This window comes from Neolamprologus multifasciatus, chromosome 3 (assembly GCF_963576455.1).
Source record: "Neolamprologus multifasciatus chromosome 3, fNeoMul1.2, whole genome shotgun sequence".
Taxonomy (NCBI): domain Eukaryota; kingdom Metazoa; phylum Chordata; class Actinopteri; order Cichliformes; family Cichlidae; genus Neolamprologus; species Neolamprologus multifasciatus.
This window is the reverse complement of record NC_140441.1, coordinates 37,541,703-37,554,038: the sequence shown is the minus strand read 5'-3', so window position 1 is coordinate 37,554,038 and position 12,336 is coordinate 37,541,703. Positions and strand designations below refer to the sequence as shown.

The 12,336-nt window shown below is 46.5% G+C and overlaps 1 protein-coding gene across 1 annotated transcript; it reads left to right on the top strand.

Annotated features, from left to right (window-relative positions):
- The first annotated feature begins 4,203 nt into the window (after positions 1-4,203).
- On the top strand, positions 4,204-7,337 carry LOC146523001 (uncharacterized). The gene is made up of 2 exons (XM_085141797.1): positions 4,204-6,885; positions 6,980-7,337. Exons 1-2 carry the CDS (start codon positions 4,204-4,206, stop codon positions 7,214-7,216), a joined length of 2,919 nt encoding a protein of 972 aa, XP_084997923.1. The 3' UTR covers positions 7,217-7,337.
- The last annotated feature ends 4,999 nt before the right edge of the window (positions 7,338-12,336 follow it).

The following is a 12,336-nucleotide window of genomic DNA, read 5'->3' as shown; positions in this document are numbered from 1 at the left end:
AGTAATGTGAATGTCTAAGTTGTGGGATAAAATTGAGGCACAAGCAGCCAGAAGGGGACAGAGGGGGGGATGTGTGGGTGATTGTGGTGGAGCGGGAAAAGGGAGGAAGCTGGAGATGGGGAGGGACGGAAGGGAGGGGCAAGTGACCCCTCCCTGGGGCCAGCTCCCCCGCTGACCCCAGTAGGCACCCCCATACTCTGCAACCCGCCAGGGAAAGGGGGGCCCTAGGTCGGCAGCGCCGCCTGGCCCCGCAGAGCCCAGGACAGCCCAACCGACCCCACCACAGAGAAAACTGCACCCACCCCGTCATCCACTCATCTTCCAGACTACACAAGACAATAGACGCCCAGGCTGAGATCTTCCTCCACCTCTCCTGTATCTCCCCCTCCTGCAGAGTGAGTTCCTGAAGAGAGGAGACCTCCTGCAAGGCCTTGTGTGGTTGATGAAGAGAATGTGCATTAAAGGATACGCTGTGGAATTGCCAGTACCAGTATGATCGTGTATCCTTCCTACTATTCTGCTAAGGTTTCTACCGACTATTCTCAACCACTGAACACAACCCAACATTACAAGTGGCAAGAGGGACTCTCCCTCTCAGATAATTTCACATGGAAAAATGATAAAGGCGTTTCTGTCAATACAAAAGTAATCCCTCTAATTCTAATGAGTGACTCAGTTGCCAGACCTCTGGTCCAGAATTTTAAACAGTTTAATGGTGAACATGGATGCTCCTACTGCCTTCATGAAGGAAAGGAAGTTGAAAAAGGCAGAGGATCCACTCGTGTATATCCTTTTCAGAAGGACATTCAGCTCCACAATCAGGAACAAACTAATGAATTTATAGAAGCTGCGCTACAGTCTGGTAAAGCTGTTATGGGTGTTAAAGGGCCGAGTATGTTGTGCAGACTTCCCAGTTTTGATATTATCGAAGGGTCTGTCCCAGACTATATGCGTTCAGTACTTTTGGGTGTTACAAGAACTGTAACAGGGCTGTGGTTAAACAGTGAAAACCATGAAAAATACTGGTATATAGGTAGGGTCTCCAAAAAACTGTTAGATGAAATGCTTTTAAAGATTAAACCGCCATGTGTTGTGGGATTTCTCTTTAGTGTATTGTCCTTTAATGTATTGTCTTGCTTTCATGTTACCTAGTCTAGTATGGGTGGTGGGATTTCTCTTTAATGTATTGTCCTGATGAAATGCTTTCATGTCACTTAGTTTAGTATGTCTGGTTCACACCTTATTCACGCTGGGAAACAGACAGTGAGAAACTGGTGAATGTCTCCCAGGATGGGGAAGCTCACACAGGAAGGCTTGACCCCAGAGTGGGGGAGATTCACACAGATGGTAGAGAGTCTGTCTGGTTAGAGCCAAGGTGTGAACTGAAACTGTAAAAGCCTTTTGTTCTGTGACTGTATAAAAAGGACCTGAACTGTTCATTGTCAGAGACGACTTTCAGTGCCCCCTGACTGACGTCCCTCCTTATGCATGAGATAGCTGAAATAAAGGTGTTGTTACAACTCATCGTGTCTGCAGGACTTGGTAATTGAAATTTCCACAACAGTTGGCGCTGCGAGCAGGGTGATCCAGTGTTCTCGCTGAAGGACGGCTCTGTGACGGCTGATCACCCCGAGGTAACAAGACGCTTCGGTCCTGCCAGCTGTTTAAAGCAAAGAGAAAGGCAGAGTTGCGGAGCCTGTGTTTCAGCGACCACCGAGATCACCTTGACGAATCGAGGGGAAACTCCTGCAGAACGGTGAGCTGTATCTACCATTTATACAAGTCACGAGAGTTTTTTGTCTGGCTGAAAAAGGGGGAGAACGCCTGCCGACCCCAGAGTTCGAGTCTCCGGGAGAAAAACCTGGTGGTGTGAGGCCCCAGGCTTGTGTTGGGTACGGCCCATCACAAGGACATTGGCTCGAGCGCGCTGTTGGGGAGAAGCCGGCCCAGACCTGTGTTCGGTCCAAGTACGTCACAGGGACAGCAACTCGGGTACACTGTCGAAATCCATTTCCGTGTACTACAGTGAACGGAGTGGCGGTGTTCGCTCCTTGGTCCGTAGAAGGCAAGGGCCTCACGGGGGACGCCTCGTGTAGTAAAATGGGATCTAGATCCAGTAGATCGGCAGACGTTCCACCAGGCGGCCAGGGACAAAACTCAATATTTGACTGTATGGTTAAAAAATGGGGAATTGGGTGTATGAAATATGTTGTTAAGTGGAAAAAAGTAAACGGGTTTCCTGAAAAGGGATCGCTGAGTGTTAACCAGTTAAAGAAAATAGAGGAACAGTTGCGGGAGGAAGAAGCAAAATTATTGAAGAAAGGGAAAGTTAGGACTGTAGATCTGCGTAGGGTAAGCGATGAGAAGGAATGTTTGAAAATGTGGATGAGGGAACTAGAAAGGAGAGAAAATAAAGCAGCTCTGAAAGAATTACCTAGAGAAGTGCGTGGAAGGGAGGCTGATGCAGAATCTGCCTCAGCGCCTCTTCCACCTCCGTATAACACGGAGAACAAAACATCATTTCCCTGTTCACGCACTGTCTGTGCTTCCCCAGTACAGGCTGTTTTGCAGAGCCTGAAAGCCGATGCGGACCTGGACTCCTTTCCCCCCATATCCCGCTCTGCACCACACGACTCACCGCCAGAAGATGCCAGCGCCAGTTCAGCGACTGAGGAGCGGCAAGCCCGCCAGGAGGAAGCGAAAAAAATGACACTCAGACCCAACAGAGGGCCGAGAGAGGCCCTCCAAGCGCACAGTCACACACGGAGCGCGTCGCGAGCTGGAGAGATGAAAGAGAAAACACAGGGATGGAGGAAAGAGAGAGGAAAGTGGAGAAGTAAGGACAGCCGCCATGGATATTACGTCCTGCCTTTTGCCGCGGATCAGCCTGAATATTGTCCCACTGATGACGACCGGGACGATACGGAGAGTGCAGACAGCAGCGAGGAAGTCGAAAACCTCCAGACTGTGCGGAGAATGCGGAAGTGGCGACAGGCAGGAGGAGAAGACCTGCAGCTCCCGATGGTGGAAGTGGCAGGGCCCGAGGGACCCATTTTAGTTCACAGACCCTGGACACAATCGGACATTGCTGACGCCACAAGTCATCTACCTGACCCTCTCATGTCGGGGGCAAGGTTCGGTGAGCAGCTCCTAATTTTCTGCCAAGAATATCGTCCCACAGGTCAAGAAATTAGACGCGCAGTGGCAGGCAAGCTGAAACCATGCGACCTGAGGAGAATATCACCTCACTTGCCTGATCCTACGCTGAGGATACGACACCTGACCTATGAGCATGGCGAAAACCGTGAATATTGTACTGCAGTAACCCACCTGATGGATAAGCTAAAGGAGGTTTTCCCGGATAAGGTGGACATGTTAAAGATTCAAGCTTGCAAACAAAGAAAGGAGGAATCTGTGGATGATTTCATACATCGCATGACAACTGTGTTTGAAGTTAATGGTGGAATACCCAAAGATGACATGACGGGCGCCTCCGCCTCCACATATGAGCACCATCTCTGCGGCCATATTTTCCGGGGACTGAGACCAGATGTGGCAGCCGAGGTGAGGAGTTCATATGTGGGAGGAGAAGATGAACCTCGGCTAACGGAACTGCGACACCATGCACGCCATGCTCAGAACCACCTTGACGAAAGAAAACGCAAGAAAGAGGAAAAACAGAGCACCGACCTCCACAACGCGGCCTTAACGCTGTACAAGACTGCAACGAACCCGCGGAGTGACTTCCATGGTAAAGGCAGCTGGCGCGACCGAGCCCGGGGAGGAAGACGTGATCGAGGACGCGATCGACAACGACGACAGTTTGGAGGAGATCCAGATACCTGTTTTCTCTGTGGTGAACATGGACATTGGAGGCGAAACTGCCCTAGATACAGCCACCCTGGGGGTGACCAGCATCAACGGCAAAGTGACCAGGGCCAGCAGTGGGTGCAGGCGGATTGAGGCCGGGGGGAAAGGACGCCAGAGTACGCTTCAGGCTGTGGTTTGCCCACCTCATCAGAGCAGGGAAGTGAAAATCACACACACATACACACACCCACTGATGTAGAAAGTGTTTTACACACAGACACACACACTTTAAGACAGCACACTTTTGAGCATGTAGAGCAGATTTCTTTGTCACCAGTTGGTACATATGTACATTTAAATACTGCGCCTTATAAACTACTGCCCTTGTATAAAATGTTAGTTTGTAATCAGGAAGTAGAATTTCTTGTAGATTCCGGGGCCACCCACTCTGTACTACGCTCAGATTACCTCTCACCCCAGCCCGTGCTGGGTGAGAGGTTCACTCATTCTGTATCAGCATCAGGAACTATACAGAGAGAAACTTTCACCGTACCCCTGTATTGTGTAGACGGACAGGGTAGAAAATTCACACACGAGTTTTTGTGTTCAGACCTGTGCCCGGTCAATTTGCTTGCAAGAGATTTGATATGCAAACTGAAAATAAGTTTAATCTCCTGCTATAATGGCATCACAATCACGCAATCTGACTATGATTATATGATGGTGAAATATGACCCCGTGACTCCAGCTTTCGCTTACGGGTGGAAGCTGGAGGAGGGGCCGCTTGTTACAGAATTCATGCAAGCGACTCGCAACTGCATGCCTCCAGATGTCTGTTTTATGGCTCCTGGAGAGTTGAGTTGCATGTCTCACTTTTCTCTGCATGGGCCTGATGACAGTTATGAGGTAGAATGGTACAGAACCGAGAATGATTTGCTAACTGTGAAATGTATGTTTTGGAGCTCCACATTTGCTGCGCTTGCGATTTCTCTCACCGATGAGCAAAGAAACATGTTTACTATGGATGCATCCGTCCCACATGTTCCCCTGGCAAAAGCTCACAGCTGCCAGTGGGAAGACATGGGAGAATTTATGCACCGGTGCTACCGCGCTTGCGATTGGGAGACTACAGAGAATCCCACAGTACTGTTTTCTCGAGAAATGAAAGCCTACAAAAAGACCATGACATATACAGTCCAGTGTGTCCGCTCAGTTGAGCTAGTGAACATAGCTGTCGCACACTGTCTGTTTCAAACGACACCTCCTCTAAACTCCTCACACCCCCTGCTGACAGAGGTGCCTGACAGCCTGTGGGCCTCATCTAAGTATGATGTAGGCCTGATTACAGATTGTGAGCCAGTGGTAATCACTCCAAAGTCCTCGTTTAGACCATGCCAAAGACAATATCCTCTGAAACGGGAAGCCATAGAGGGGATTACTCCTGTGTTTGAATCCCTGTTAAAGGCCGGAGTAATTATCCCATGCCCCACCTCTCCGGTTCGCACTCCATTATTCCCTGTGAAGAAAATCAGAGGACCTAATGAACCTGTTGAGTGGCGGTTTGTGCAGGACTTACAAGCTGTGAACAAGGCTGTAATCCCCAGAGCCCCTGTGGTTCCGAACCCCCACACCATTTTGGCCCAAATCCCATCTGACGCTATGTGGTTTACTGTTGCTGACCTGACTAATGCATTCTTCTCTGTTCCAGTTCACCCAGATAGCCAGTTCTGGTTTGCTTTTGAGTTCCAGGGAAAGGCTTACACATTCACTCGGTTGTGTCAAGGCTACTGTGAGTCCCCCACGATTTACAATGCCGCCTTAAGAGACTCCCTGTCAGACTTGATCCTCTCCGAAGGCACAGTGTTACTGCAATATGTCGATGATCTGCTACTGTGTGCGCCCACACAAGAGCAGTGTCTGGCAGATTCTCTCACTTTACTGACACATTTGCATCACAAGGGCCACAAAGCTAGTAAGTCAAAACTGCAGTTTTGTAAAGAGCAAGTCACATTCTTAGGGCATGTGATTTCTTACAACTCCCACCAGATTTCCTCCAAGAGGGTGGAAGCTGTAATGACCATTCCAAAACCTCTCACCAAAAAACAGATGATGTCATTCCTAGGAACCACATCATACTGCCGCAATTTCATTCCACACTACTCCTCTGTGGAAGCCCCACTCACTGCACTCATTCATGGTGCAAGTCTGTCAGCCAATGATCACATTTCTTGGACACCAGAGGCTGAAGCTGCCTTCACTTCCTTAAAACAGCTGCTGCAAACAGCGCCCGCTTTAGCGCTTCCAAATCCATCCAAACCATATACACAAATGGTGGATGAAAAGAATGGTTTCATGTCCTCTGTTCTTTTACAGCAGCATGGTGATTCACTTCGCCCGGTGGGTTATTACTCTTCCAAGCTTGACCCAGTGGCTGCAGGACTGCCTGGATGCCTACGAGCAGTAGCTGCGTGTGAGAAGGCCGTGCTCGCCTCACGTGACATTGTAGGGTACTCTCCTCTGACAGTGCAGGTACCCCATGCAGTTTCTCTCATTTTGCTGGAGCAGAAAACTTCACACCTTTCTGCAGCTCGTTGGCTCAGGTACTCTTCCATACTGCTTGACATGCCCAACATCACAGTGAAACGATGCACAACACTTAACCCAGCCACTCTTCTCCCCACGCGAGAGGATGGTGAACCACACAGCTGCACTGCTGTATTGGGTGAAACTTGTACACCTCGAATTGACTTGTTAGATGTTCCCATCGACAACTCTGACATAGTGTTATATGTAGATGGCTCCTCCTCACGTGATTCACGTGGAACTAACCGGGTAGGTTTTGCTGTGTGTTCTGATCATGCCACTCTCGTTTCAGGCTCGTTGCCCAGACACTTCTCAGCACAGACTGCAGAACTGGTGGCGCTCACAGAAGCCTGTAAACTTGCGGAGAGTCAGTCGGCCACCATCTACACCGACTCTCGCTACGCGTTCGGTGTGGTGCACGATTTTGGCGCCTTGTGGAGGCACAGAAAGTTCCTGAAATCTGATGGCAAGCCCATCCTCAATGCTAACCAGGTAGCAGCGCTGCTAGATGCCATCCTTCTGCCTGCTCGCATTGCTGTAGTGAAGTGTGCAGCACACACAGGTAAAACTGATTCTGTCTCCCAAGGAAATGCCGCCGCCGATGCAGCAGCCAAAGCAGCAGCCGAAGGAGGCCTACCCTTCCAACTGGTCTTGGCACCACTGTCCACACCCAACCTCGCTGATCTTCCTGCTGTACAGTCATTTGCCTCCCAGCCAGAGAAAACTCTCTGGCGCAAACATGGCTGCACACTGGTCGAATCTGTCTGGCGATCTCCGGACGGCCGCCCATGTCTACCTAAACACTTCTTCCCCTGGTTTCTAAAATGGACACATGGGTTAGACCATGCGTCCAAAGGGGGGATGCTACAAGCAGTAACATCGCTATGGTTCACCAAAGGGTTTTCCACAGCAGCTGAGAGGTATTGTAAAAGGTGTCTCATTTGTGCGACCAACAATGTGGGACGCCCAGTACAGGTAAACACTGCAGCACACCCCCCACCAGACATGCCTTTTGACCATCTAATGATGGACTTCATTGAATTGACAGTAGCCGAGGGAAAGAAGTATTGTCTGGTAGTAGTGGACATGTTCTCTAAGTGGGTAGAAGCATTCCCCACTAAAAGTGCAGACAGCAGTGCAGTGGCAAAAGCCCTCCTGTCAGATATCATTCCCAGGTGGGGCATCCCGGAAAAAATCACAAGTGATAATGGTACTCACTTTGTGAACCAGGCATTGAAGGAAATCAGCAAGCAACTAGGTTTCAAATTGCAAACACACTGTGCATATCACCCACAATCTGGAGGTGCTGTGGAGAGAATGAACAGCTCCTTAAAATCCAAGCTGGCAAAGTGCTGTGAAGAAACTGGCCTCACATGGCCAAAAGCACTTCCCCTCGTGCTGATGTATGTGCGCACGCGAGCCAGACCTCCAGCACACCTCAGCCCTTATGAGGTGTTGTATGGACGACCTGCCAGAGTGGGGGCAGAACCCCCCAAATGGACTGGCATATCCACAGAGTTGTGCAACAGCGAAATGATTGTGTACTGTCAAAATCTCTCCAGGACTCTCTCGCAGGTACACCGAGCAGTGAAAGCAGCCCTGCCCAGGCCAGCAGAAGGACCCCTGCACCCGTTCAAACCAGGGAACTGGGTGTTAGTGAAGGACTTCAGGAGGAGACACTGGAAGGCGAAGCGGTGGCTGGGCCCATTCCAAGTCCTACTGACCACACAAACAGCGGTAAAGGTTGGAGAACGAGTTACTTGGATCCACGCCAGCCACTGTAAGCTGTTTGGAGGAGAACCACCCAGAACGGAGGAGCAACTAGAAAAGACAAACGGGGCAGAATAATCCCCGCACCTCATTCAGGTAGTGGGCAGTCTACCCTCTACCTGCAACAATGCGACAAGCCAGGAAGCACCTCATCACTGGGGTAGCTCTGATGCTCTTCAGTGGGCTGATGGTTGCCCTCTGGTGGAGCCTCTGGAGAGAGCAGCAGCCAAGCACCATGCCAACATCCAAGGAGGTTCGTGCAACAGAAGGAGCAAACCACGAGATGAGAGACAAATGCCTTACTGAGTATGGCGGGTACATTGAGCTACACTATACGTATGCAACTACCCAGACTTTCAGTTTTGATCTGTGCAATGTGATAGACTGTAAAGGCTATAATGAAAGCTGGAGAGGTTATGATGTTTATTTGTGCATATTTGGACATGGCGTTCCGGGATACCAGAAGTGGTGTCCAAGTTGGAGTTTTGTGTGGTGGCACTCCAGGCTGGGGTACTGGGGAGAACAGGCAAAATCAACAGAGGGTAAGATGAAAAGTAAGAACAGTTTTTCCTTTGTTAGAGCCCAATTGGCGACTGGTACCGGCCTGAACCCATTACTGCTAACGATTAAGAACCTGAATTGGAACCCATTTTCCAGGAGACCAAACTTCCCAGGACAATGCCACGACTCCAAAGAAGACTCCTTTTATTTAATCATAGGAGTGGACCAGGCCGGTGCAGACACAATGGGCATAATAAAGATTAATCACAGTGGCACTGACAAGAGAAAGCGAGTCTCCCAAGTTGCAGCTTCCCCTATTGCAGGCTGAAGATTACACTGAGGATAGCGAAAGCGAGGATGATTGTGATGAGTGAAATTATTTTCCTGACACTGTAAGAATGATGCATATTGTGAAACCTTTTGAGTGTGCAATATGGCTGATGTAATTAACAGAATGTTAGGAAGAGAAATCCTTGGTACTAGTGATTGAGATACAATCAAGAGGGTGGGAACTGTTGTGGGATTTCTCTTTAGTGTATTGTCCTTTAATGTATTGTCTTGCTTTCATGTTACCTAGTCTAGTATGGGTGGTGGGATTTCTCTTTAATGTATTGTCCTGATGAAATGCTTTCATGTCACTTAGTTTAGTATGTCTGGTTCACACCTTATTCACGCTGGGAAACAGACAGTGAGAAACTGGTGAATGTCTCCCAGGATGGGGAAGCTCACACAGGAAGGCTTGACCCCAGAGTGGGGGAGATTCACACAGATGGTAGAGAGTCTGTCTGGTTAGAGCCAAGGTGTGAACTGAAACTGTAAAAGCCTTTTGTTCTGTGACTGTATAAAAAGGACCTGAACTGTTCATTGTCAGAGACGACTTTCAGTGCCCCCTGACTGACGTCCCTCCTTATGCATGAGATAGCTGAAATAAAGGTGTTGTTACAACTCATCGTGTCTGCAGGACTTGGTAATTGAAATTTCCACAACACATGTAATGTACCTCGTGTGCTTTGTGGAAAGCCCACAATTGGTAGATGTGGCTCTTTTATTATAGCCTACCTGTACTAAAAGGTGTCTTGCCAGAACCACTACTGAATCACTGGTCTAAACTAGTCAAGGGAGTATCCCTTCTGTTGGGAGAAAATATAACTAGACAGCAGATTACTGAGTCTGAAGCACTTCTAACAGATTTTGTGAAAGACATGGAGGTATTCTATGGGGAAGCTAATCTGTCTTATAATGTCCATCTTTGCCTCCATTTACCAAGAACTGTAGTTAACTGGGCTCATTCCACCTTTGTGTTTGAGTCTTACAATGCTAAACTACGAGACATGATCAAAAGCACTCAAGGGGTTGCATTACAGATTGTAAAAATTTTCTGGCTACAGAAGGCCTTACCATTTTATGGCCAGACTTTACTGAAAGATGCCTCAAATGAATGCAAGGAGATATTTGAATCTCTAACAAGACCTAAACAGTTAAAACATGTAACTCACACACATGGTATCACTGCACTTAATCATCCTAAAGTGCGATTAATTAGGAGGGATGACTATATGGCACTGAGTCGTTATGGGGTACAAAGGAGCAGAGTAAAGTACTTTCAACGAATCATTACAGATGGTGAGGTGTTTCACTTAGAAGATTACAGTCGTGTACTCAAACGTCATTCATTCACTGTTATGTTGAATGATGATGATCAAAATTTCTTTAACTTTAAACGATTTGTAATATGTCAAAATTAAAGTGGAGAGACGTGTTATGCCATCAGAAGATTCTATGAACGAGCAAAGCATAGTCTCTGTGCCTCAAATCCAAGTTATTTTGAACCAGTATCAAAACGTCTTGGACATCTTACAGGTATTCTTGCTGCAGAGATCAAATGCAAATGTCTGATATTTAAACTGAAAAATTAAAAGTTGATTACATTTTTAGAAGCATTAATCAGTGCTAATTCCTTAAATGAGGTTAAATAAGAGAAAACATGATTTTCTTCAGTGCCATGTGGTATTTTTCTGAAGTGATTTTAAACCAGTTCATTAAAAAACATACATAATTAAACATTAAATGGCAAAACATCAGATATACATTACATTAAGTCATTAAGTGCTATATTATATTGCATCATTAAAGGAACACTCCCTCAGAGTTAATATGTTGAGTCTGACCATTTTGGAATCCATACAGCCGATTTGTATGGTGATAACACTTTTAACATAGCTTAGCATACATCATTGAATCCGAAGGGACCATGAGCATCGTGTTGAAAAATGACCAAAGACTTAATGGTCAAACTCAACTTTTTAACTCTGAGGGAGATGGAGAATGAGCCTATTTCCAAAACAGTGGACTGTTTCTTTAAGTACTATATTGTATATATTGTCAAAAACTAAAGTGTATATAGCAGTTGTTGTATTTTGTGTACTGTATCACTGACAGATAATTTCAAAGTCAAGTGAATGCTTGTTGGGTCTAAATCAGACCCCGCTGATCCCAGAACTTATTCCCATGAAAGAAAGACAAGGCAACAGCGATCGATCTTTTTACTTGCAAGGGGGGCCTTGTCCGTACCTCAGCACATCACAAAATGACCTCCTCGACTGGCCCCTCTTGCTCCCTTTTATTGACAACGTTCACACAATAAACAATAGTTTACAACACGTACCTTCCCCCCGTAACCCCCCTTGGTTACAAATGACAAGGCACTGTGTGTGTGTTATGTGAGAATGTGTGTGTGTGTGTGTGTGTGTGTATGCTGCTGATCAAAGGGTCATATAACATAAAAGCACAGGAACATCCTTGGTCATAAAGAGGGCAATCTCCCCTTACCCTAGATAACACAATGAAGCCCTACAAAGGGGAGGAAGTTTACCACATCAAACAGACCTTCACAGAGGGTGTTCCTGTGATCAGAAACACTACTGCCCCCCTCCCAGAATCTTAAGGATCTGGGGAGGGGAGGACAGAAAGGATTCTTTAAACCTATGTACAAATGGCAAGCATAAAATGACAATATTTAACAATTCACCCTGACAATGCTAATATTGTGTAATGTGAAATACTGTAAGCAAATGAATAAATAACCTAATTCTTGCTAGACCTCTGACACTTTTTTGTTTGAATCCAGCTGTTTTTGCAGATGCGATGAGATGCAGATGTTGTTACTTTTATTATTATTATTGCACTAAATACATTTTAAATAAGGGATACTTTGATATACATTCAGCTGTAAGGTTGGAAATGTATTTTCTTCAACGTAAATATATTTTGAAATATATTTTGGTTTGAAAGAAATATATTTTCAATTTCAAAAATAAATTTTTTTTGAGCATCACAAATACAAAATATATTTACCATATATTTGAAATATTTTTTGGCCAGGAAAATGTTTGTTTTTTTTTTTTTTTACCGTATGGGTCCACTCTTGTGATACCACCTGGTAGATGTACATAGGACCATGAGTCTGTTCTGCTTGGTTATTTTTTTCTCCCCACTATCACAATGTGCTGATCAACAGGAATCATTGGGGGTCCTATTGTCAGGGTCTTCATCCAACATACTGGCCTGATATTACTCATGTTGTTTTAACTTTAATGGAATTCAAGACTCATGGATGCTCAGTTTCTTTCAGTTCATTTTTCAGACTTTTTATTTTACTTCAAAAGGTAGCTA

Coding starts and splice junctions, on each gene's coding strand:
- LOC146523001 (XM_085141797.1), top strand. CDS start 4,204: ATGTTAGTTTGTAATCAGGAAGTAGAATTTCTTGTAGATTCCGGGGCC. Junction 6,886..6,979: donor CCATCCTCAATGCTAACCAG/GTAGCAGCGCTG, acceptor CTGTCTCCCAAG/GAAATGCCGCCGCCGATGCA.